Source organism: Helianthus annuus, chromosome 16 (assembly GCF_002127325.2).
Source record: "Helianthus annuus cultivar XRQ/B chromosome 16, HanXRQr2.0-SUNRISE, whole genome shotgun sequence".
NCBI lineage: Eukaryota > Viridiplantae > Streptophyta > Magnoliopsida > Asterales > Asteraceae > Helianthus > Helianthus annuus.
The window spans coordinates 84,537,571-84,560,128 of NC_035448.2; the positions used below are offsets into that span (position 1 = coordinate 84,537,571).

Sequence of the window (22,558 nt, forward strand, 5' to 3'; positions counted from 1 at the left end):
TAGTTCATTTTCGTTTCTGAAGATTTATCCGTTGAGGAAATGAATATCCGTTGTGTAATCCTTCATTTCCAATTCTGATGAAGCAACCGTTGAAAATGACTCTGTTAGTTCATTTTCGTTTCTGACGATTTATCCGTTGGGGAAATGAATATCCGTTGTGTAATCCTTCATTTCCAATTCTGATGAAGCAACCGTTGAAAATGACTCCGTTAGTTCATTTTCGTTTCTGACGATTTATCCGTTGGGGAAATGAATATCCGTTGTGTAATCCTTCATTTCCAATTCTGATGAAGCAACCGTTGAAAATGACTCCGTTAGTTCATTTTCGTTTCTGACGATTTATCCGTTGGGGAAATGAATATCCGTTGTGTAATCCTTCATTTCCAACTCTGAGGAAGCAACCGTTGAAAATGACTCCGTCTGTTCATTTTCGTTTCTGAAGATTTATCCGTTGAGGAAATGAATATCCGTTGTGAAATCCTTCATTTCCAACTCCGAGGAAGCAACCGTTGAAGATGACTCCGTTAGTTCATTTTCGTTTCTGACGATTTGTCCATTGAGAAAATGAACATCCGTTTGCTTATTCCGTCATTTCCATTTCCGAAGAATACTCGTTGAGGAAAATGACTCCGTCTGTTCATATTCGTTTCTGAGGAATAACCGTTAAGGAAATGACAGAATATTGCCTTACATATCGCTGGTGGTTATTTGGCAAGGTCACAAATAGACTCCTACGAATAAATTTCGGGACGAAATTTCCTAAAGTAGGGGGGACTGTGACACCTGTGTCACCGCGACCATCAAACAAATACCAAGCTGATGAAATATTGTATTTCATACTTGGGATCTTGTATAAATATGTGTATGTTTTGCACATATCAATTATTGTTCAATTTCAAACTCTACATTGCTTTCTAGAGCATTATACGCAAACTGGTGTGTAAACGTACTCAGTTTAATGTGACAAATACTCCGGAACATCAACATATACTCAACATACCTTAAATAACCTTTACATAACTTAGAAATAAGTTTTGAAGGCTTTGGTATAGCAAAAACAAGTTAATTCGCTTACAGGGACTAAACTTGACAAACTGCGAAAGTATGCCAATTTGAACTGTAACGAACATTCCGGAACATGTCCATAAGTTAAACATACCCTAAATATCCTTTACATAGCTTAGAAATAGGCTTTGAGGTGTTTGGTATGCTAAAACAAACTTTTGGATCATTCAGGGACTAAAAGTGTCAAAAAGTGCACAAGTTTGCACTTTCGCGCATAACTTACGTTCTGAATACATCCGGACATCCAAAAATTTATGTAAGCATCCTTATATTATGCCTTAGTGTTTGGCATAAGAAAAATCCGTTCGTCGCGTCATTTGGATCGTTTTTCGCGCTTATGCGCATTCCGTCGTAATTAAGCGAACATCGCGTTCGTACGACCAAACGAACCAACATCCGGAACATTTTTGAGCATGTTTCATGTCCACAATGCTTAGGCAACATTTTAGGGCCTTAAAATTGGCTTTACGGGCCTTAGAAGTGTCGGAAATGGCTTAAATACGCAACAGGGACCAAAACTGCCATTTTTAAAAGTATGTGCAGATCAGAAGCTTCAGGCGGCCCGCGTGAGTTTTGCCTAAATGTTGAGGCGGGCCGCGTGAGACTGTCAGACCAGATTCAATGTTTCTAATCAATGCAGTTGGCCTTTCGTTCGATCAAGGGGCAATGCCCTTTCACCCAATCAAAGGCCAAAGGCCATTTTCAGTAACCACCACATTTTTGACAAGTGTACGCACCCGATCGTGGCACGATATTCGATAAACGATCCTAACGGTTCCACTTTTCCTATAAATACCCCCCCCCTTGTTCCAAAACCCACACAATCTGATCTAAAGGCTCTAAGTTGGAACCATTGTTTCATACCTGAGCCATTTTGGTCTAGATTAGCATTCGAGGACCCTCCGTAAGTCTTCTTTCGTTCTTTTATTCACTTTTCGAGTCCGAAAGTCAACATTTTGTTGACTTTCTGCATTGACCAGCTTATGGTCGATGCAAAGTTCATGGAACTTCATAACGTGAGCGTGATCACGATGGTTATAGTCCGTAGTGACTATACCTACTGATCACCACGTTATCTAGGCTCAGTGACGAGTCGTAGTTTCGGCCAAAATGCGCATTCTCGCGTATTTTGTAACCAAACTACTCGTGAGCATCAAAACCGTTTGTTTTGATGCCAAAGCTGTTTTCTAAACTTAGTTAAGCATGTTCTAACATGCTTAGCTCGTCACTTTTAGTATAATGCTTATATAGGGTCGTAAGGTAAGCGATCTAAACAATCGCTTATACTTTCGAACCCGACCCATTTGGTCGATCATTAGGATCCGACCAAACACATTAGGTGACCATAGCTATAACCTTCCAAGGTTATGCCTTGTGGTCACGATGTTAGGCGTTCCAGACGCATTCTACGCGAATGACGCGTAAGGTAGCATAAGCTACCTAAACAGGTCGTGATGGACCGTAAGCACTTAGGTTAAGTTTCATTTTAGTATGTAGGCTTTGTTAAACCATATTACACGAGTCTCCATACTCGTTTGGTTTACGAACCCGCGTACTATCCGATCCTTCCGATTTTGTCCGGTATATTAACATAGCTACCTATTAGGTGCCGTTTGATATCCCGTGATCTTTAGCATTATCTGGTTATTATACAAGAACTCCAAAGCAATCTCAGGTGAGTACATTGAACCCCTCTTTTACTGTTTTCCAAACTGTTTTGGGGTGAAACACATGTGCCTACTTGCTACTTTCATGCTTTCCGGTTTTCACATCATATACTGCTATGTTCGATAGTACATATATAGTACATGATTTCATTATGTTTATGCTATGTATGCCCATTGTATGCATACTTAGTACATTGTTTCACATTGCATTTCTGTTGCATATGCTCATCCAGCATATGAACACATTATTCTACATTTTGAACCGTTGTACTCTACAATACATTTCATGCTACGTACGCCCATTGTGTGCATACGTAGTACATTGTTTCACATTGCATTTCTGTTGCATATGCTCATCCAGCATATGAACACATTATACTACATTTTGAACCGTTGTACTCTACAATACATTTCATGCTACGTACGCCCATTGTGTGCATACGTAGTACATTGTTTCACATTGCATTTCTGTTGCATATGCTCATCCAGCATATGAACACATTATACTACATTTTGAACCGTTGTAACCATTTGACTATGTGAACCGTCTTAACCCTTCGATTATATGAACCGTTTGTAACCATTGAACCGTGTAAACCAGTTGTATCCGTTGACATGATTTACATTTGACATTAGACACTTGACTATACATAAACATTTCCACAATTGTTAATCATTTCATTCTGATGGTTTGGTTTGAGTAAGTGATTAAGTAACGAGGCGTGTGTAATATGATACAAGCATGGTGGATACGCCGCTGGTACTTCCTATATATAAGTGTTTGTATGGTATTACATATCGTAGCGTTATTTGAATCATTTCAATTTGAGACATATGACATTTTATACAAATAACACACTTTTCACGAGACATTGTTTTACAAACGACTTATCTTATACAAACTCATTTTACATGGTTATCCGTTTAACCATACAGTGTTCTCTTATTTATACATATCATTTGATCTTACCGTTTTTCAAATCATTTACAAGACAAAGCAAATTACAAGGTTCATGACTAAACATTTTCTCAAACACAAGTCATGAATTCCGTTTTCACAAAACCAATGTATCTCACAGGCATTTTTATGCTGACGTACCTATTTTCACATGTGTTTTCAGGAGATGATGCATAGGACTTATCAAGACATACTTAGGCGGACCTGTGCCTTAGTGACTTAAAACGAGACAAGAACTAGTTAATTTATGTTATGTACACTTTGTTTCTTGTTTAGACAATGTAAACTTTCATGTTTGATTTATAAAACGAAACTTCATTTGCCATGGATTTGAAACAATTGATTCTGTTACAACACTCCCCGACGTTTCCGCCACGTTTTGTATGTTCTACGTGGTCGGGGTGTGACAAAAGGCAACATAAGTGAGAAAGGTTCGCGAATAGAGCGATGACAGAAGAGTGTAAGCACACAAATGTTCTCAAGCAATAACAAGTAGTGAGCAATGTAATCTAAGCATACCACGAGCAAAGTTCTATGTAATTCTAGCAAGTAGGCAATAAACATAAACCTTATTACCTAGGATGTTGAGTCTTGCATGTGGAGCGAAGCGTCGTTGTGGATCGTTGAGAGCACTGTTCTGGTTATAGTCTGGTTTTAACAAAAACGTTTTCCCATATTAAAACCAAGTTCTCTATAACCTGGCTCTGATACCAATCTGTCACACCCCCAAAATCCACCTGCGGAGTATCACCGCTTGGGAGAGTGACTGACCAGGATCAAGCCACCAATCATATTGAACATGTAATTAATAAGTAAAAGTAAATGCCATTCAATCACCAATATGAAAGGTGTTCCAAAACATAAGTAGGTAATCACTGTTTAGCGGAAGCGTATAGATAAAACCCAACATAAATAAGTATGTAATGTCATAAAGTGTTTAACAAACAATCACGATCCGAGCCCACAACGACCAGCTCCTCCCTGTGCAAGCTCCATGTATCTAACGACCTGCAAGGCATGTAACAGAGGATCAACAACTAGTTGAGCGAGTTCACAGAAAGTAAATGCGTAATAGTAAGTTCGTTTGTAACATGTGGCTCTACTGGGCCGATAGTACGTTCTATTGGTGGGGGCTTCCCATGTTGTATAACCACTAGACTATTCGTAACCATAAGTGTTCTACATATCCCGAGAACAGTAATACGTACAAGTTTACGTAGGTTTTACGTAAGTATCCTTCACAACCGAGGATAGGGGTACGTGGGGGTTTACGTAGGTTTTACGTAAGTGCCTGACACAACCGAGGCAGTAATGAGTATAAGTTCACGTAGGTTTTACGTGAGTGTCCTTCGCAACCTGAGGACAGTGAGTAGCATAAGTATACGTAGGTTTTACGTATGTATCCTGCACAACCGAGGACGATGGTATGGTAGTCTAGTAATAGTGTCCGTATGAATCTATTCCACCTTATCCTTTAAATCCCATTCCCAAGCCTTGGGAATCCCATGCCTAAGTAAGAGTGTGAACTCACCTTGGTTTGCTCGGTATGCTAAGTTATGTGCTCACAGTTAATCAATCAAGTCCTAGAGTGCACGTATACGTAGTCAGTTTATATTCTCGAAGTTCATGCATGCACATACCATCGAATAAAATAGCACATAAGCAATTACCAAGTAGCACATAGCACGTATTCTGAATCATATAAGTCATACGTATCAGCTAACTATTGTTAATAATTCCAGTAAATTTTTAACAGATACTAACCAAGTTATTGTGCAGATTAACCAATCGGCGAAACGCCCCCTATTTCACCGTGACCCCTCTCCGACGAAACACTTCTGTTTCGCCAAAGTTGTTCAGTCGCAATGGGTCTTGGCGAAACACTTTGTTTCGCCAATTCAGTTTCGTCAACCGGTGATTCGCCGATACTTTTGTTTCGTCCCAACTCAACAACAACAATACTAACTCTTAATAAAAATAACCGGTTGGCATTCAAGTATTAGTGGGCCGTTACAAACAACCAATGCCCTTCATTGAACCGCCTATCCCACCAATCGGAATAGGCACAAGAAATTTCCTTTGTCAAAAATGATTTTTTCTTAATCACACCCACATGCTTGACCGCCCATTACTACCAATCAAGTAGATATGCTACTGATTTCCCTTTGACAAAAAAAATGAATTTCAACATCATCAATTAACATTTACTTTTGCATGTGCCAACATAAAGGCTACAAGCACTTTTGACTAGTCTGCTAACATGATTGGGAGGTGCACGTTGTAAGATGAGATCAACAATCCTAATACACATGGCCGCCATTTACATGCACACATATTTATATGATCACTACTACATATGGTGGCCGGCAATATATAAAAGATATCACATGAATGCACAATTGACCTCTGATATATTTGAGTATTTAGTGTGTTCTATTTATTTATTATTATTTTTTTTTTATTGGACCAACAATGAGGCAGCCGACAATTCAACCAGTGGGCACTCCGCATATGCAATTTAAAACTCAAATAACACACACATGCTTCTGACAATTACACGCAAGTATAAGAATAATAGCCGTCAATTATGAAGGATCCTTATCCGATGGGTTACCTTCTCAAGACAACACACATGCAAAGCTAAGAATATTGATCAATCATAATTAAAGTAGTAATGATTCCGTTTACTGACCGAGATGTATGGTAACTTGAACAAAGGGTCCGAATGATTCACTGGTGATGTTGATGCCGTCGGTTGCAGGGATGGAGAGATCTAGGGTTTTTTTTAGAGTTTTTGGTAACCGCTCACCTAAACTAATTATATAATTACGTATAAGGTTTGGGCCTATACTGGGCTTTGGGCCGGCGAGACATTTTGCTTCGACGAATCAAAGGGTGGCGAAATGTGTTTCGTTGTGATGTGCTATGGCGAAACACATCAGTGTTTCGTCGGGCTGTTTAACGGCAACCACTCTTGTTTCGTCTACTCGTTTCGTCTAGTGGGTTACCATGTTACTTAAGTATGTCACAACGCATACACGTAAACATCCAAACACATAAGCATGCACAAACAAACAATTATCTGAACTATAACCCCATGTACAGTGTACGGTTACAAAGTAATTAATCAAACAATTAACAGTCATCATGCAATAAATTCAAAAGTGAAATGTCGGAAACTCAAGTTGTCACATTGCTGTTCTTGCTGTGGTGGTGGTGGTGGCGTGACCGCCTGGAGATGCGGGTCCTCAGAAGGGACCTGATGGTGTGGTGGTGAGTCATGGTGAGAGGGAGTGTACTCCCACTTGTATGTGGCCCATCTTTCAGCAAAGATGTCTGGGCCCCTGTATGGCGAACCATGAAATGATGATCCGCTGGATATCTCAATGGAATGCGTGGGCGTCCCAGTTGGTGGCATCTCAGGATCGGGGTCATCATCCATTTCCATATCCTGCATTTCAGGATAGTGGTCAACTGGTCCCAAAGGGTTTGGACCCTCTGGTTCTTGCACCTGGTTCACTGGATTGAACCGGCTTTGGAAGTATGGGGTCGGGTCCTAAAAGGCACGGTGCGAACTCAACCGATGCAACGGGATGAAGGAGTGATGAGAGTGGTCGGACTCGTTGTGCTGATGGAGCCCGAATGAATCGTGATATGACGCTGAGGAACTGAGCGAGACAGAGCGTCTCGCAGGTTCTAGATAAGTTCTCCAATCCTCATGGGGACTAGAGCTAAAGGTCACTGATGGGTTTCGCCGGTGGGATGGCCCAGCTTCGCGATCATTTCTCGTCAAAACTGGGGCCTTTCCCCTTCCCCCTCGGCCTCTGACACGTGGCGGCATTTTGTCTTAGTTCTTGTCAAAACAAACAAAAGAAACAAACAAAGAGAAAACAATTAAGATTAGGATTAGTCCTAAGTCATTTGCCTAGACTCGGAAGTCAGGGAATGTGCAAACTGTGTCATTGAGATTAAACACAAAAAGGCTAGTGTTTAATTCACTCAATGTTGGCTCTGATACCAACCTGTCACACCCCGAGATTTCCACGTATTACCGGTGGGCCCGGTGGGGAGTATCGTGACGTAGTTGATATCATCATAGTCAATTATCACAGTTTAATGGACAACGGAAGTCTAAAGTAAAATTACAAACCGAAATGAAAGTATAATAAAATATTACACAACGGTTGTAAGATGGATCCATAGGCGGATCTAAAACAAAAGAAAATATTGTTCAACAGACTTAAAGTATTAATAGCTTGCAAGGCTCTTTATTTAATACTCGGAGTTTCCAGCCCATTACGCGTAGTACCTGCACTTAACCTTTTTGAAAAATACGTCAGTTTACACCGGTAAATACAATTAACTGACTCTTTTGAAAAATGTTTATAAAATTGATTTAAATGCACAAGGCATAAATATTCTTTTATAACTTGGGACAATTATTTAAAATAATCTTGTATACAGATTTATATGTTTGTCGTCCATTCAGGACCCGGTTAGAAGAGCCGGATTAGATTAATAGACACGCCACAAGTATAGGCCCACAAAAGAGTGAGATACCATTTTTACATACACAATTGTCAGGTGTATGCCTACACCCCGTGGTTAAGCCGTGGCCATTTCTAATGAATGAGCCGAGGATATCCAGGACATGGTCATTAACCCCCCCAAAGGAATTGCATCAAACAAGACAGATTAAAACGGGTTATCTCTATGGTTTAATCACTAATTGATTAAACATTCAATACCCGACCAAGCGGTATTATTATAATACCGTATCCCAAGCCCATATAATGGAAAATAAGTTAAAAGTATTTACTTGAGCTAAAATATGATTTTATTCCCAGCCGTATATCAAATCAGCAAGTACAAGTAGCTTTTACTGGGCTCCTAATCTGGAATGAAGGTTTTAATAACCTATTAGATTCCTAGCGGGTCTTATTTAAGTTATAACTTAGACCGGTTAGTTTTAAAGAAATGTATACGGTTCAAAACGCAAGATTAAGCGAAGACCGGATTCGAATGTGATTTAGACCCAACAAGTATGAGGACTTGTATAAAATGGGTAAACTGAATACATTCTGGATTTTGAAGTAAAAATGATAAGATTTGACCCGTTTCGGTTAATTTATGCAAACTAGTTACATAAACCGTACCGAACGCGTATATGCATAACGGGTAACCGGATGAGTCATGAACAAGTTCCATAAATTATTATGCTTAAAATATGTTGTGATATCAGTAGGATATCTTCCATTATGCCCAAAACGAATTTAAAATCGATTTAAGCCCCGTAGGGGTATTTTAGTCATTTTAAAGTTTATAAAAGAGGTTAAATGGATATATGAGGTTCTGGTCTGAAACAAACAGTAAAAATATTTATTTTAACAAGTTATATCAGTAAGATACCACACATATGTGAATTTTATCTTTTATGGCCAAACTATGCACGTATGGGCATTTTGGTCATTTCACATATGCTTTAAGGGTCAAATTTGGAAATCTGAGTTCCAGACTTGTACTTACTGTTAAAGTAGAAAAATTTATTTACAACATCAGTAGGTAACAAGTCTTAGGTGCTAAATATGGTTTTAAACCATATTATGCGCCTAAATCGCATAAAAGTCGGTATTTGACGATATTCGGGTTATTTAAGGAAATCTGAGATTTTCATCAGTCTTAACTGCTCAAAATATTTTATCTAAAATATAAAATCTGTGGATAAAGGTTTGACATGTAAAGGATGTGTAAAACTCATTTTATTAGCGAAAAGGGCATTATCGTCAATTACCGAGTCCATGCAAGAACTCTATGTTATGATCAGTTTAAAATTTAACAAAAATTTCCAAAAAATGCCTAAATATTATATCTTAACAGTAGGTGGCAAGTTTGGTGCCAAAAATTGGGTTTAAATATGATTTATGCCAAAAATGCCATTTAATTAACAAAAAGCTTTCGTTTTACGATATTGTGCATAACTCTTATTTTAGACCAGAAATGGGTGTCAAATTTTTAGGACATACTTATAATTCAATAATAAATATTTTTGTCCTCTCACATTTTCAAAAATCTCGTTTTAATGTTAAAAGGGCAAAATGGTCAATTATAAGCAAATAACGGAAACATGCATGAAATGTATGATTTGTAAGGAACCATGTAGTATAACTTCAGAGAGTTATACTAGCATATAATATGGTCCCAAAGGAACCCTAAGGCATAACTAATACTAAGCTAAATTGGGTCAAAAATGAAAGTCAAAGCAAAAGTCTACTTTTGCGACTTTCGGTTGCGAACCGAGCCTAAACTCAGAATTGTCGGGTTGAACATGCCTAAACATGTTCTTATATTATTTACCAAGTTGTTTAAATGATAAAATGTAATTTATAGCCTCTACATTATCAGTTATGATTTATTTTGAAAAAAACTGACTCGTTTGACTTTTCTGTTAAGAAGTTTGACCCGACAATTGACCAAGTAAATGTGATAATTAGGAGGTGCCCTTTTAAGGGGTTAATACCTACATAATTACCAACACAAAGCCACTTTCAATTCGAATAATGGCTGGACCGTTAGTGATTAATCACAAAGTCAAAGCAGAATTACGCTAACTTTGACTTTCGGTCGTTAAACTATCAAAAGCTTAACTACAGAAACTAAGAACACTTACAATGGTCCTTAGCACGAAAGTTTGAACTATTAGATCCTCCTTAATGACCAGGTTGCTCCAGAGAACTTGTTTTGAGAGTTTGTTTGAGAAATTCTTTGATTTGTGCAAGTTCAAGTGAAGACATGAGGCCTATTTATAGTGATTTGAATGTTCTAAGATCAAAGCAAGTGTCCCCCAGGTGAAATCTGATGCATACATGTGCTTAGTGGTTTTTAGAAACCAGTTGCATGCTGTTGTTTACGTTTACAGGTTGCAGAAAATCCAGAACAGATTTCAGGTCATGCATGCTGGCAGGTGCCAGTTCTGCTGAAAAATGCTCCCCGTCGCGCCACGCGCCAAGCCAGGCCAACCCTGGCGCGCCACGCAAGGCTGCCGAATTCAAAAATCTTTTGTTTTGTTGCATGTTCAGTCCCTGCACTCTTATCACTTGATAATCTGACATTTTCAGCATGCATGGTCAGTGTAATCAGGTCAGGGGTGTTCTAGGGAGTGTAGCCATGTATTTGTAAGTCTTGGACATATTGTAAATGGCTCCCGAATGAAGAATTCATATTTTTACACTTTTAACCCCTATTCTTGGAAACTTCAATTTACATCACAATTTTGAACCGGATCTTTATGAAATCTTTATCAGATATTCATGAGGATATAATAATATATTACAAAGCTTCGGGAATGTTAAAAGGCCACTCAGAGGTAAGAATTAACATGTTGACACTTTTAACCCTTGTGTTTCGTAACTTTTTATTTTTAAGCACAAACGGCTTCTAGTGTCCGACAATTTATTCAATATCGAATACGAACATTATATAAAGTCATTCAGAGGCACAAGTTTGGCATGTTACGCTTCTGGTCCTTCAAATTACATCTTTACATTGTTTGACAGTTTTAGTCCCTCCTGTTATCTTTAATAACGATCAGGGTTTAGGACACGTGTCACCACTATATTGGACATGCTTTTGTGAGGTGTTACACAGGAGCGATGTGATACCATTGAACAACTCATAAGCTGTAAAATGCTGGAATATCATGTAAAAGTACTCATGTGCTTAAGATGAAATGATACATTGCCAAATGAACAAACTTGGTTATCCCCTGAAAGATCAAATGACAGCGGACATCATCTTGAACTCTCTCCCTAGCTCATATGACCAGTTCATTATGAACTATCATATGAATGCTTGGGTGAAGAATGTGCCTGAGCTACATGGTATGCTCAAAATGGCCAAGATGAACATTCCAAAAAAAACCAACCAAGTTCTAATGGTTAAGTCTGGTGGTGTTAAGAAGCCCAATAATAAGAAAAGAGATCATAAGAGCAAATGCAAGAGAAAGGTTGTTGTTGCTGCTAGAAATGCCACCAACAACAAGCATGTTGCAAAACCACACCTTCCTAAGGAGCGTCAGTGCTTTGAATGCAACCAAATGGGGCACTAGAAAAGAAACTGCCCACAGTATCTAGCCACGCTGAAGGCGAAGAAGGCCAATAACGTTGGCACTTCTTATTGTATTCTCATTTATGTTATTGAACTTTTTACTGTTCCCAGCATCACATGGGTATTTGATACCGGATGTGGTTACCACATCATTAATGTCATGCAGGAGCTTGAAAAGTGGAAGAAACTGGAACAAGGCGACATGGAACTCATAGTAGGTGATGGAAAGAGAGTTCTAGTGCTGGCAACTGGAACATTTTGTTTTTCATGTCCTTCTGGCCTTGTAGTTACTTTGAATAACTGTTTATTTGCACCTGGTTTAACTAGAAACATTATTTCGGTTTCTTCGTTGTTTGAACAAGGATTCAAGTACGTTTTTAATGGTATTTCTATTTCCGCCTAGTTGAATGGTATCTTTTATTTTGAGGCTAAACCTCGAAATGGCATTTATGAGATTGATGTTCAAACAAGTAATAACATATATTATCTTTCTAAGCGTAACAAAGCTGGTATGAATGAAACATATTTATGGACTTATAGACTTGGCCACATAAGTAAGGCACGCATGAAACGGCACCAATCCGAGGGGATTCTTGAATCCACTGGATAGGACTCCTTTGATGATTGCGAATCTTGCTTAGCTGGCAAACTCATAAAGCACCCCTTCACCGGTGTTGGTGAATGGGCCAATGGTCTGCTAGGACTCGTTCACACTGAGGTATGTGGCCCTTTCAGAACCATGACTAGAAACCATGAAAGATACTTCGTTACTATTATCAGCGATTATACTCGATAGGCTTATGTCTATTTTATGAAGCATAAGATGGAAACTTTTGAAAAGTTCAAAGAGTTTCAAAACGAAGTAGAAAACCAGCTTTCTAGAAAGATAAAAGTACTTTGATCAGATTGAGGTGGCGAATACATCAGCTTTGAGTTTCTCAATCATCTGAAAGAGTTTGGAATAATTTCAGAACCCACTCCACCTGGCACACCCCAACTTAATGGCGTGAGTGAAAGGAGAACTCTACTTAATATGGTTCGATCGATGATGTGTAGAACTAACTTGCCTCACTACTTTTGGGGTCATGCTCTTATGACCGCTGCCCGCATAATCAATTTGGATCCGACTAAAAAGGTAAACAAAACACCATATGAGATATGGCATGGGCGTAAATCCGATTAGAAATACCTTAAAGTATGAGGATGTGACGCATACATCACAAGTGATTCTGATGATAAGCTCGATCCTCGAGGCGAAAAGGTTGTTTTCGTCGGATACCATAAAAGAAGCGGATATTATTTCTACCATCCCGATGCAAATGTTATTTCCGACAAACGGAAGGGACACTTTCTCGAGGAAGAACTTCTTAATCGAGGAACTTGAAATAATGTGGTTGATCTTGAAGAAGTTCGAGAACCACAAACAACCGCTAATGAAGTTGGACCATCTGATCAATAAGTAGTTGTTGCCAATGAATCAGACATAAACACAAGCGTTCGCAGAAGTAGTAAAATTCGCAAAGAACCTGATAGATACCTATGGCATCTAAATGGTCCCGAAGTCTTATTAGTAGCTGAGTCTAATGACGAACCTGCTAACTACAAATCTACAATCTTAGATCCGGAATCTAAGAAATGGCAAGAAGCCATGAATGTCGAGATGCAATCTATGCATGATAATCAAGTATGGGACTTGGTTGAGCTACCCCCCGAATCTCGGGCAGTAGGGAGTAAATGGATTTTCATGAGAAAAACCAATATGCATGGAAATGTACACACCTATAAAGCACGGCTAGTTGCAAAGGGTTTCACTCAAACTCAGGGTATTGACTATGATGAGACCTTCTCGCCCATTGCTATGATTAAATCAATCAGGATATTGCTTGCCATATCTGCGTATTATGATTACGAAATATGGAAAATGGATGTCAAAACCACTTTTCATAATGGACATCTCTCTAAAGATGTCTATATGATTCAGCCTGAAGGTTTTGTCGATCCTAAATATCCAACTAAGGTATGCAAACTAAATAAGTCCATTTATGGACTCAAGCAAGCATCTCATAGCTGGAATCGTCGTTTCGACCAGAAAATCAAAGAGTTTAGTTTTTTCAAGAATGAAGATGAGCCTTGTGTTGACAGAAAGGCTAGTGGGAGCACCATATCATTTCTCATCTTGTATGTGGATGATATACTAATCATTGGAAATAACATCCCTACGCTTAACGAAGTTAAACACTATTTGGGATCTTGCTTCGCAATGAAAGATCTTGGAGAAGCTGCTTACATTCTGGGAATCAAGATCTATAGGGATAGATCTAAGCGGCTTCTAGGGCTAAGTCAAAGTACGTACATGGACAATATGATGACATACTTTAAGATGGAAAACTCTAAGAAAGGAGGTGTTCCTATGACTAAAGGAACCGTGTTTAACAAATCGAAATCTCCTTCAACAGACATTGAAATTAAGAAAATGGAAGTAGTTCCATATGCCCAGTAGATAGAAGAAAGTATTAGATAAGGAGTAGGTGAGTGAGTCCTCGCTGACCTGAGACAACGATTGGTTCTATCATGTACGCTATGTTATGTACTAGACCTGATGTCTCGTATGCTTTAAGCATGACCGGTCGTTTTCAGCAAAGTCCTAGAGTTACCCATTGGATTGCAGTAAAGAACATTTTGAGGTACTTGAGAAGAACTAAAGATATGTTCTTGGTGTTTGGAGGAGTGGAAGAAGAGCTTACTGTAAGGTGTTACACTGATGCTAGCTTTCAAAGTGACCGAGATGATTCTCACTCACAATCAGGATTCGTATTCACTCTCAATGGTGGAGCTGTCTGTTGGAAAAGCTCCAAACAGAGTGTAGTGGCGGATTCAACCACAGAATCCGAATATATAGCTGCATCAGATGCTTCAAAAGAAGATGCTTGGATGAAGAAGTTCATCACCAACCTCAATGTTGTTCCAAGTATTCAGAAATCAATCGAGGTGTTCTGTGATAACACAGGGGCCATTGCTCAAGCCAAAGAGCCCAGATCTGATCACAGGGCCAAGCACATTCTAAGAAAGTTCCACTACATACGGGAAATACTGGAACGAGGAGACATCATAATAAGCAAAGTAGACATAGATCAAAGCCTAGCAGACCCGTTCACTAAATCGATGACTTAGGACAAGCATGACCTACACAGGAATGCTATCAGTCTTAGATTAGCTAGCCATTTGTTTTGATTTAGTATTTGGATGTACGAACATTCAAACAGTTGTACCTTTTGAATTCACTTTTGATTTACTTGTTAAATGTAAACTTTGAATCTTACAACTGTGTTCGATTTTAATACGTTTAATCCATGAATCTTGTATTCTAAATTATCCGTAGTCGGTCAGACTTGTGGGAACGACTCTGAATTAAGACTATTCTGACTTTGGACTCAAGGAGTTGACTTCCAAACTCATAGACCTCGTTATGAATGACGTTGGATGTAACTCGCATCAGATCATCTTCATGGATCTTAGTCATAAGATGTTTTGATTTAGGTATACTCATTTAGTATCCTCTGACCTGAGATACATACTAGAACTTTCGTTTACTAAAAGACTATTCTTTGATCAGTGTGAACCGCTGTCGCATAACTGCCAGTCATAAAGACATTGGTTGGGAGTAGTTCTAAAGTTCAGTGGGAGTTGTATGTAGTCAAAGTGGGATTATGTACTCTTACATTATATGTAACAGCTAGACATCGGGGCGCCCTCGTTGATTCAAAATGGTGAAGCGTAAGGCATTACCCAAACTTACTGTGTGTTTGATTGGACCACTTTGATTCTTGAACGGGAACGATAATGATTGAACGCCATGTGAGATTGAATCTGATCCATGTCTCATTGTTCAATTGATGTCTTATACGGAAAGGATAGATAACAACGATGACCATAAGCTCGTTGTCTTGCAATAGGATCTTCAAGATGTTTTGGTTAATGATTTTAACGCGTCAAAACTTGTTGGGGGCAACCATGTGTAGCTAGAGCGCCTCTGGCTGTCAGTGTTAACGAACTTATTCGAAAATCGTCCAAGTGGGAGACTGTTGGAAAAATGGACCAGTCCGATTAATTAACGCGGCCCACCGAGTTATGACCCGTAAGAATTACACCATGGGCAACGAACTAAAATCCACTTAACTGGTTTAACTGGTAATTACGAACGATATGCAAAACGGATCATAATTATATTTATGATCACATATTATTAATAATAGTTATTAATAATATCATTGTTTATCTTAATTAATAAACTTGTTGCGGGTATTAACTGAGACGGGTACATGGATCGAGTGAGACGGGTATACTCATCTCGCGATTTGTCGCACATGCACCCATGCTACATCACTTGTCGCACATGCATAGCCTCTTTGCCACTTGTCGCGCATCCACACTTGCGTCACCACTTGTCGCGCATGCATAGCCCCTTCGCCACTTGTCGCCCATGCATATACATGTCCGCCACTTAGCATACATGCAAGGATCTCCATATCCTATTTAAACGGATGTTGGGTCTTGCATTTTGGGGTTGGAAGAAGTTGCTTTAAAACTCTCTCAAACACCCACAACAACCATCGCTGATGACTGTCGCTAGTGTCAATCAAAAACCTAATTAAACTACGTAGATAGCGTAAGTAGAGTATCGTATCCACGGGGAATTTGTGGTTAGCGTTAAAGAAATTAATTAAAACTAAATTATCTAAATTGGGGGTTTGTTTGTAGATTTAAAAGAAAACACAATTTGTCACGAAAAGTGTTATCAATATTAGGAAGAAGCAACCTCCACCCGGAATCCCAATTACCTGTTTAACATAAAAACCTGTTTACCGATTTAAAACATCACATAGACATGGCCTTGGAATTAATGAATTTGATTAGTTAATAGGGATAGTTTTTTAAGATTCGCTATTCAACCTAATAACCCGTTTGATTGTATCAACTATCCACCGATTTACCAACCCGCTAACAACGCAAGAAAGTTGTCAATACGCTTAATAAATGACAAGTAATTCAAACACAAGAAACGTTTACCAATAATCCAACACAAGTGGTCAAGCTGTACCAGTTACAAGAATCCGTAAACAAAGTTCAATGCAAAACAAAGCAAAAGTTCATCCGGGTAGAAGTCACGAGGAGTTTAGCCGCATATGTTTGTCTTCCCGGCACCGCTTGTCATCCCGAATTGTTCAACTTCATGGAATGGCTTAGAGGGTGTGAAGACTGCTACCAATTCGTCCCTCTCTTTGTATAATGACGGTTGTCCCCCTTATTGATTCCTTTCATCATCGCGGACCTAACTTCTATTGGGCCCCTCTCTGTCTTGTAACCCAAGTTGTTGTCAAACTTGCAGATTCCTCATAATCCCTATGCAGCTTTTCCTTCTGGTTTCTTTTTAATTCACGCCCACTTTGTTGTATGTATATGTTCTGCTGGGCCTCAACAGCTTCACGGCCCACTAGCATAGAATTTGAATAATGCACACTTAGTTCTTGTCCACTTAATTTATTCACGTTTGCAATCACGGCTCAAAATTACACTTTGAAAATGGCCCATGTGAATTAAATATACACACCTCCTCCGGATTATAATTTGCTTCCAATATTCCTTTACATCCAGTATTGCCACTTTTCTCGATTAATTCCATCCATGATGATTTTTCTTTTTTTTTTTTCACAAACACACGTGCACTATTTTTTTTTTTAATATTGGACTTTGTAGAAATAATGATACTCTAAAATTGATGCCCACTATCGTCCAAGAGATGTCATCAAAATTATGTGTTTAAGCTTGATGGATTTTTTTTCTTTGCATTAACCCGTCGTCAAACTCGCTTTCTGCTTGTTTTCCTTCATTAAACATCTTTAGAGCATCTATTACACACAAAACACCTATACGCTATAAATATATAATAATTAATAATTAATATACTCAACACGCTAAAAACCGACGCGAACTAATATAAAATATGACTTATTTTGACCCGACATCAACCGATGCCGCCACGGCCATAGCCACTGCCGCCGCCGCTTACCGCCGGCCATCACCGCCGCCACCCAGCCTATACTCGCGTTTCGCTAGTTCGTGTAACTAGCACGTGTTCGTTGAACCTCGGTGTCTCAACCGGTTAGTTATTAACCGAGGTAAATCTTTCTCATCGGTAGTTATATATCCTTATCACTGTGCTTGTATTTGCATGTAACTGGATCCTGTCGAGTTTCGTTTTGTTGATCACTTGTTTATTTTTCCGCTGCGTTTTATTAATTAACTCGCTTAATTGATTGACTATTACTTATTGAACCGGGTTTTAATTAATTAAAATTTTAACTGATTACCATGGAATCCCTTCATTTCAATGGTGCAAATGGGTTCCTCTCAAATGCAACATCATGGCATGAAAAGCGAACCTAGACAGATTAGCAACTAGGAAGAATTTAAGTAGAAGGAATGTAAATATCCTGACAGTTTTGTGTCCTATATGTGATGAGTAGGAGGAAAGAGCAGGTCACCTATTTACGGCTTATATGTTATTGAATAGAATTTGGATGGGGCTTAGTGAGTGGTGCAATATTCCGCCAAGTTTTTGTGTTCGAGTTCAAAGACCTTATGGAAGCTCATATTTTTTTTTGCAATTGGGGAAGAAAGCTAAGAAGATTATTAAAGGTATCATTATAATAACAAGACGATGCATTTGGAAAGGAAGAAATGAGGTGCTTTTTCAAAACATTAAGCGCGACCCGCAAAATATCTTAGGAGAGGTTAAATCTAGAGGGTTTGGGTGGTTAAAAATAGGTCTTTCTATAATTCTATTAGATGGGAGGAATGGTGTAAATATTCCTTGTACATGTTGTAATTTCTATGACTTCTGTCCGTTTGGATCGGAGGTGTGTTGTTTGTTGACCTTTTGCCCTTTTGGGTCGGAGGTGTGTTTAATGAAGTTTACTTTTCAATTTTTTTTTAATGTTATCCGGTTTGTTATGATTAATTTAATTATCTCTTTCGTAATTAGGACATTGTATTTGATTAAATTTCTTTCTAGCCTCATTGTAACCTAATATATAGTGATCCATAACTGTGGATCTTCACAGATCTTACAAAATGATATTCTTTGTAAATTGTTTTCAAGAGGAGTTTATTGATTAATGTTACAAAATGATTGACATATAGAAGTGAAATTGTTATTTCACTAGGAGTAGTAGGATCAGACTGCAATGACTTTTTTCGGGTTACAGAAGTAACTTATTTGTTGTGGTGACCACAACAGCAAAAAGAGTTGTGCTAATGAAATCGAAAAGCGAACAGTTGGCCCTTGTTTGCTCCATCAAACTTGCAGTCGGCTACACCCACCGTCCGTTTCTTTGAATTCCCTCCGAACACGGTCAGGCATTTTCCTGTACCGCGAGAGACCCAGAATCTGAACTCCCTATGGTTCAGTTGCTTGGGTGGGGCTATTGATTTCCAATCTGCAAATGCCAAGCTTTCCAGTGAAGTTAAGGACTGGAGGCTCACTTTGCCATGCTTGCTGACTGTGAGGTAGTTCTCTCCTCCTGAGCATTTATCCATGTAGTTACTGAACCTGTTATCTCAAAGTAGTTTAGATGTTAAACCTGTTGAATAAGGTGAGTGTGTGTGTATCTATACTGTTAAGTAGTTCAATTAGAAAGTTGTGTCGACTACAACAAACAAGCTATATGTATACACTTTTTCCTACAAGGTTATGGGAGATTTTTTTTCTTAAGAAAAAGGGTTTTACACTATATTTAATAAAAGAGGGGTAAGATCAAATAAAAAGTTTATTTTGCCTAAGTAGGATGAGAAGGAATCTTAACCATTCATTTTTCAAATCAATGTTAAGATGGAAGTGTAGGGGAAAGGAGGAGTGCAAGGGTATCTTGGGAAAATCCTATTTATGGACTCTCTCTCCACATGAAAGGCACATGCAAATTCCACCCCCATTTTTTAAATGTTAATAACTTTTTTACGGCATTTTTTTTCATAAAATTTCACCGTAAAATCGAGCGTTTTTTTATCTTTAATTTGAGTATCATATTGCTATATAAAAAATGAAGTCTAAAAAAACTCACTAAAATGTGTTGTATTTCTATGTTGTATAACATTTTTTTGTGCTGGATTTTTGTACTATATTTTTGTACTAAATTTTTTGTGCTGAACTTTTGACTTAATTTTTTTTCTCAATTTTTGTGTTGGATTTTTTTATACTACATTTTTTTGCTGAATTTTTTCGTGCTATATTTTTTGTACTAGATTTTTTGTGCTATATTTTTTTGTACTAGATTTTTTGTGCTATATTTTTTTGTACTAAATTTTTTGTGCTAGATTTTTTTTTTGTATTTTTAAAAAACAAAAGAGGTGCAACATGTCATTTTCACTCCTATTTATAAGGACCAAAATGCCCTTTATTCCTACTTATTAGGAGTGTCACATGTCATCATCACAATCCTTCTTAGGCTACTTAGGCAAAATCCACTTTTTAGTGGATCTTTCCCCTAATAAAAGATACGGTAATTTTATTCCGATTATGGGTAAGTTGATATCTAAAATAGCGACTTTTGATATCTTAAATTTCACACAACTCACGATATCATACTAAGAGGGGGCATTCTGTTTTGTAGAAGCTGAAAGTGCTATCTGATATAGCAACTTCCCCTTGATAGTTCGAATATCACCAACTATAAAATTTATCACAAGAAAAAAATAGTTTCTTGAACGACAAACACAGAACTGAAAAAAAATGGCCCATTTGTCATCATTAATTTTGAAAATAATCCATTTCTAAAAGAAATACAAATTTGATTTCTTTCTTACTTGTAAGCTGTTCACACTTGTAATTTATAAACAGGGATATATTAATAATCATAGAAAAATATGAAGGAAGAAAATAGAACATGTTACAGAAAAGAAGGTCTGCACTACTAAGGGTGACAGAAATATGTGTGTCTGAATATTCACAATCCGAGAAAATGTTTGCATCAAAAGTGAAAATTCTTATTACTTTGCATATTGATCTTCTTGTTTGTAAGTTTAACTTTTTTCAAAGTTTACAACACATGATAAAATCTAGTTGTCATTAGAGGACTAACCGGTGATAGCCAGAAGCCGAGCCAGAGGTAGATTTCCATCCAAAATAAGCATTATACTGTGCAGACTCGCCACCAACAATGTTTGGGACCGAGTAAACTCCTCTGTCACTTGCATTAACATAGTCAGACTGCAATGCACCAGCAACGAGGGTATTATCAAAAGCTGTCATGTGAGGGTAGGCTTCGCTTGGTGGACACGTTTTGGTGTCACATTTGGAGCACTGGTTGCATAATCTCTTGCTTTCTAATACGGTTGGAGGAGTGGTACCTGCGTGCACCCTTGCCAGTGGTACTGCCAAGTTAATCAAGATGATGATGCTGCATAATGCGCGTATAATATTCATATGCTCTCGGTTTTTCCCCACTCTCTCTCTCTTGCGTCTGACATTCGCGCATGCGTGTTGTTCTTGTATGTATATGAAAATTCATTCGGCGTATGATGCTAATCTGTTATATATAAAGAGCTCTTTGTGACATTCATTGCTCCTAAGACCGTTAGAAAACGACTAGTTTTTATTGTTTATATATATGTTGTTATATTTTATATCGCCCCTATATTTTCACCTGTCCCTTCTTTCAAAGCATCCCCACATAGAAAACATAAAATAATTTCAAACATAGTTAACATCAACAAAGTTCACAGCCTTCAGAGCTTAAATCTAAGCAATAAATTATATATTGTTACAAACAAACAAACAAACAAACAAAAGAGCATCACAGATTAGACAAGGTTTTATTAAAAAGTAGGTTGTTTTCCAAACGGCAGATGACAACTAGGGTCTTTCTGGTGCGGTTTGAGAAATGGGTTTAATCGTTGTATATCAAGATAGCGCAATCGTTTCTTGGAGTTGCCAATATTTCATACGAGATTTTGTCTTAAAAGCAAAAAGACAAAACTCATATCTCACCTCAGATTGCAAATTCCAAATAGCTAAAGACTAAAGAGGATATCCCGAATAGGGACTATAGCAATTTCGTAAACCCCACCATAAAAAGACCCTAGTTATGTTTTCAAAAACAACCTACTTCTATCTATACAATTCAATATGATAAATATACATATACTAGAATCAATCCATGCAACATGAGTGTTCAGACACCTCCAGTGATGCAAGAGAAAAGCTTTTGGCTCCTGAACCGAACAAGTTGCTTCTCGTGGACACGATTCTTGGTGGACTTGCTTTGTTTGGTTGAAACTTGGTGTTGAGGGTACTTGTAAATGTATCCTTCGGGGTAGAAGTCTGCGATGTTGTAGCTTTTAGAATGTTGTTTTACGGTCATGCTTCTCTTGATGCTCTTATAAACCGTTGGGATCAGTCCCTCCATGATCACAGTTCTAGCTCTCGATGGTATTCACCAATAAATAATACAAACACAAATCCTCAATCCGTTAGGTGATATATAATAACTGAATGTGCAGATCATGCCTTTTTTGCTCATTTGACTTCATCAGACACGCAATATTTTTTTTCTTATTTCTTTCTTATCATGTTGGTGCTGACTATGTCCATCCGACGTGAGTCCGATTTGGTGCCCTGGATAAATCACTAAGGAAAAGTCTTTAGAGTGATGTTATCTTTTAGGATTATAATAATCAAAATAGATTAAATATTGTTTTCTTCTTCATTCTT

At 38.1% G+C, this 22,558-nt stretch overlaps 1 protein-coding gene across 1 annotated transcript; it reads right to left on the minus strand.

Moving 5' to 3' along the window:
- Positions 1 to 18,930: 18,930 nt before the first annotated feature.
- On the minus strand, positions 18,931 to 21,288 carry LOC110918459. The gene is made up of 2 exons (XM_022162768.2): positions 20,928 to 21,288; positions 18,931 to 19,402 (listed from the first exon to the last, which is right to left on the minus strand). The coding sequence occupies exons 1-2, from the start codon at positions 21,269 to 21,271 to the stop codon at positions 19,105 to 19,107; spliced, it is 642 nt and encodes a 213-aa protein (XP_022018460.1). The 5' UTR covers positions 21,272 to 21,288; the 3' UTR covers positions 18,931 to 19,104.
- Positions 21,289 to 22,558: the final 1,270 nt, after the last annotated feature.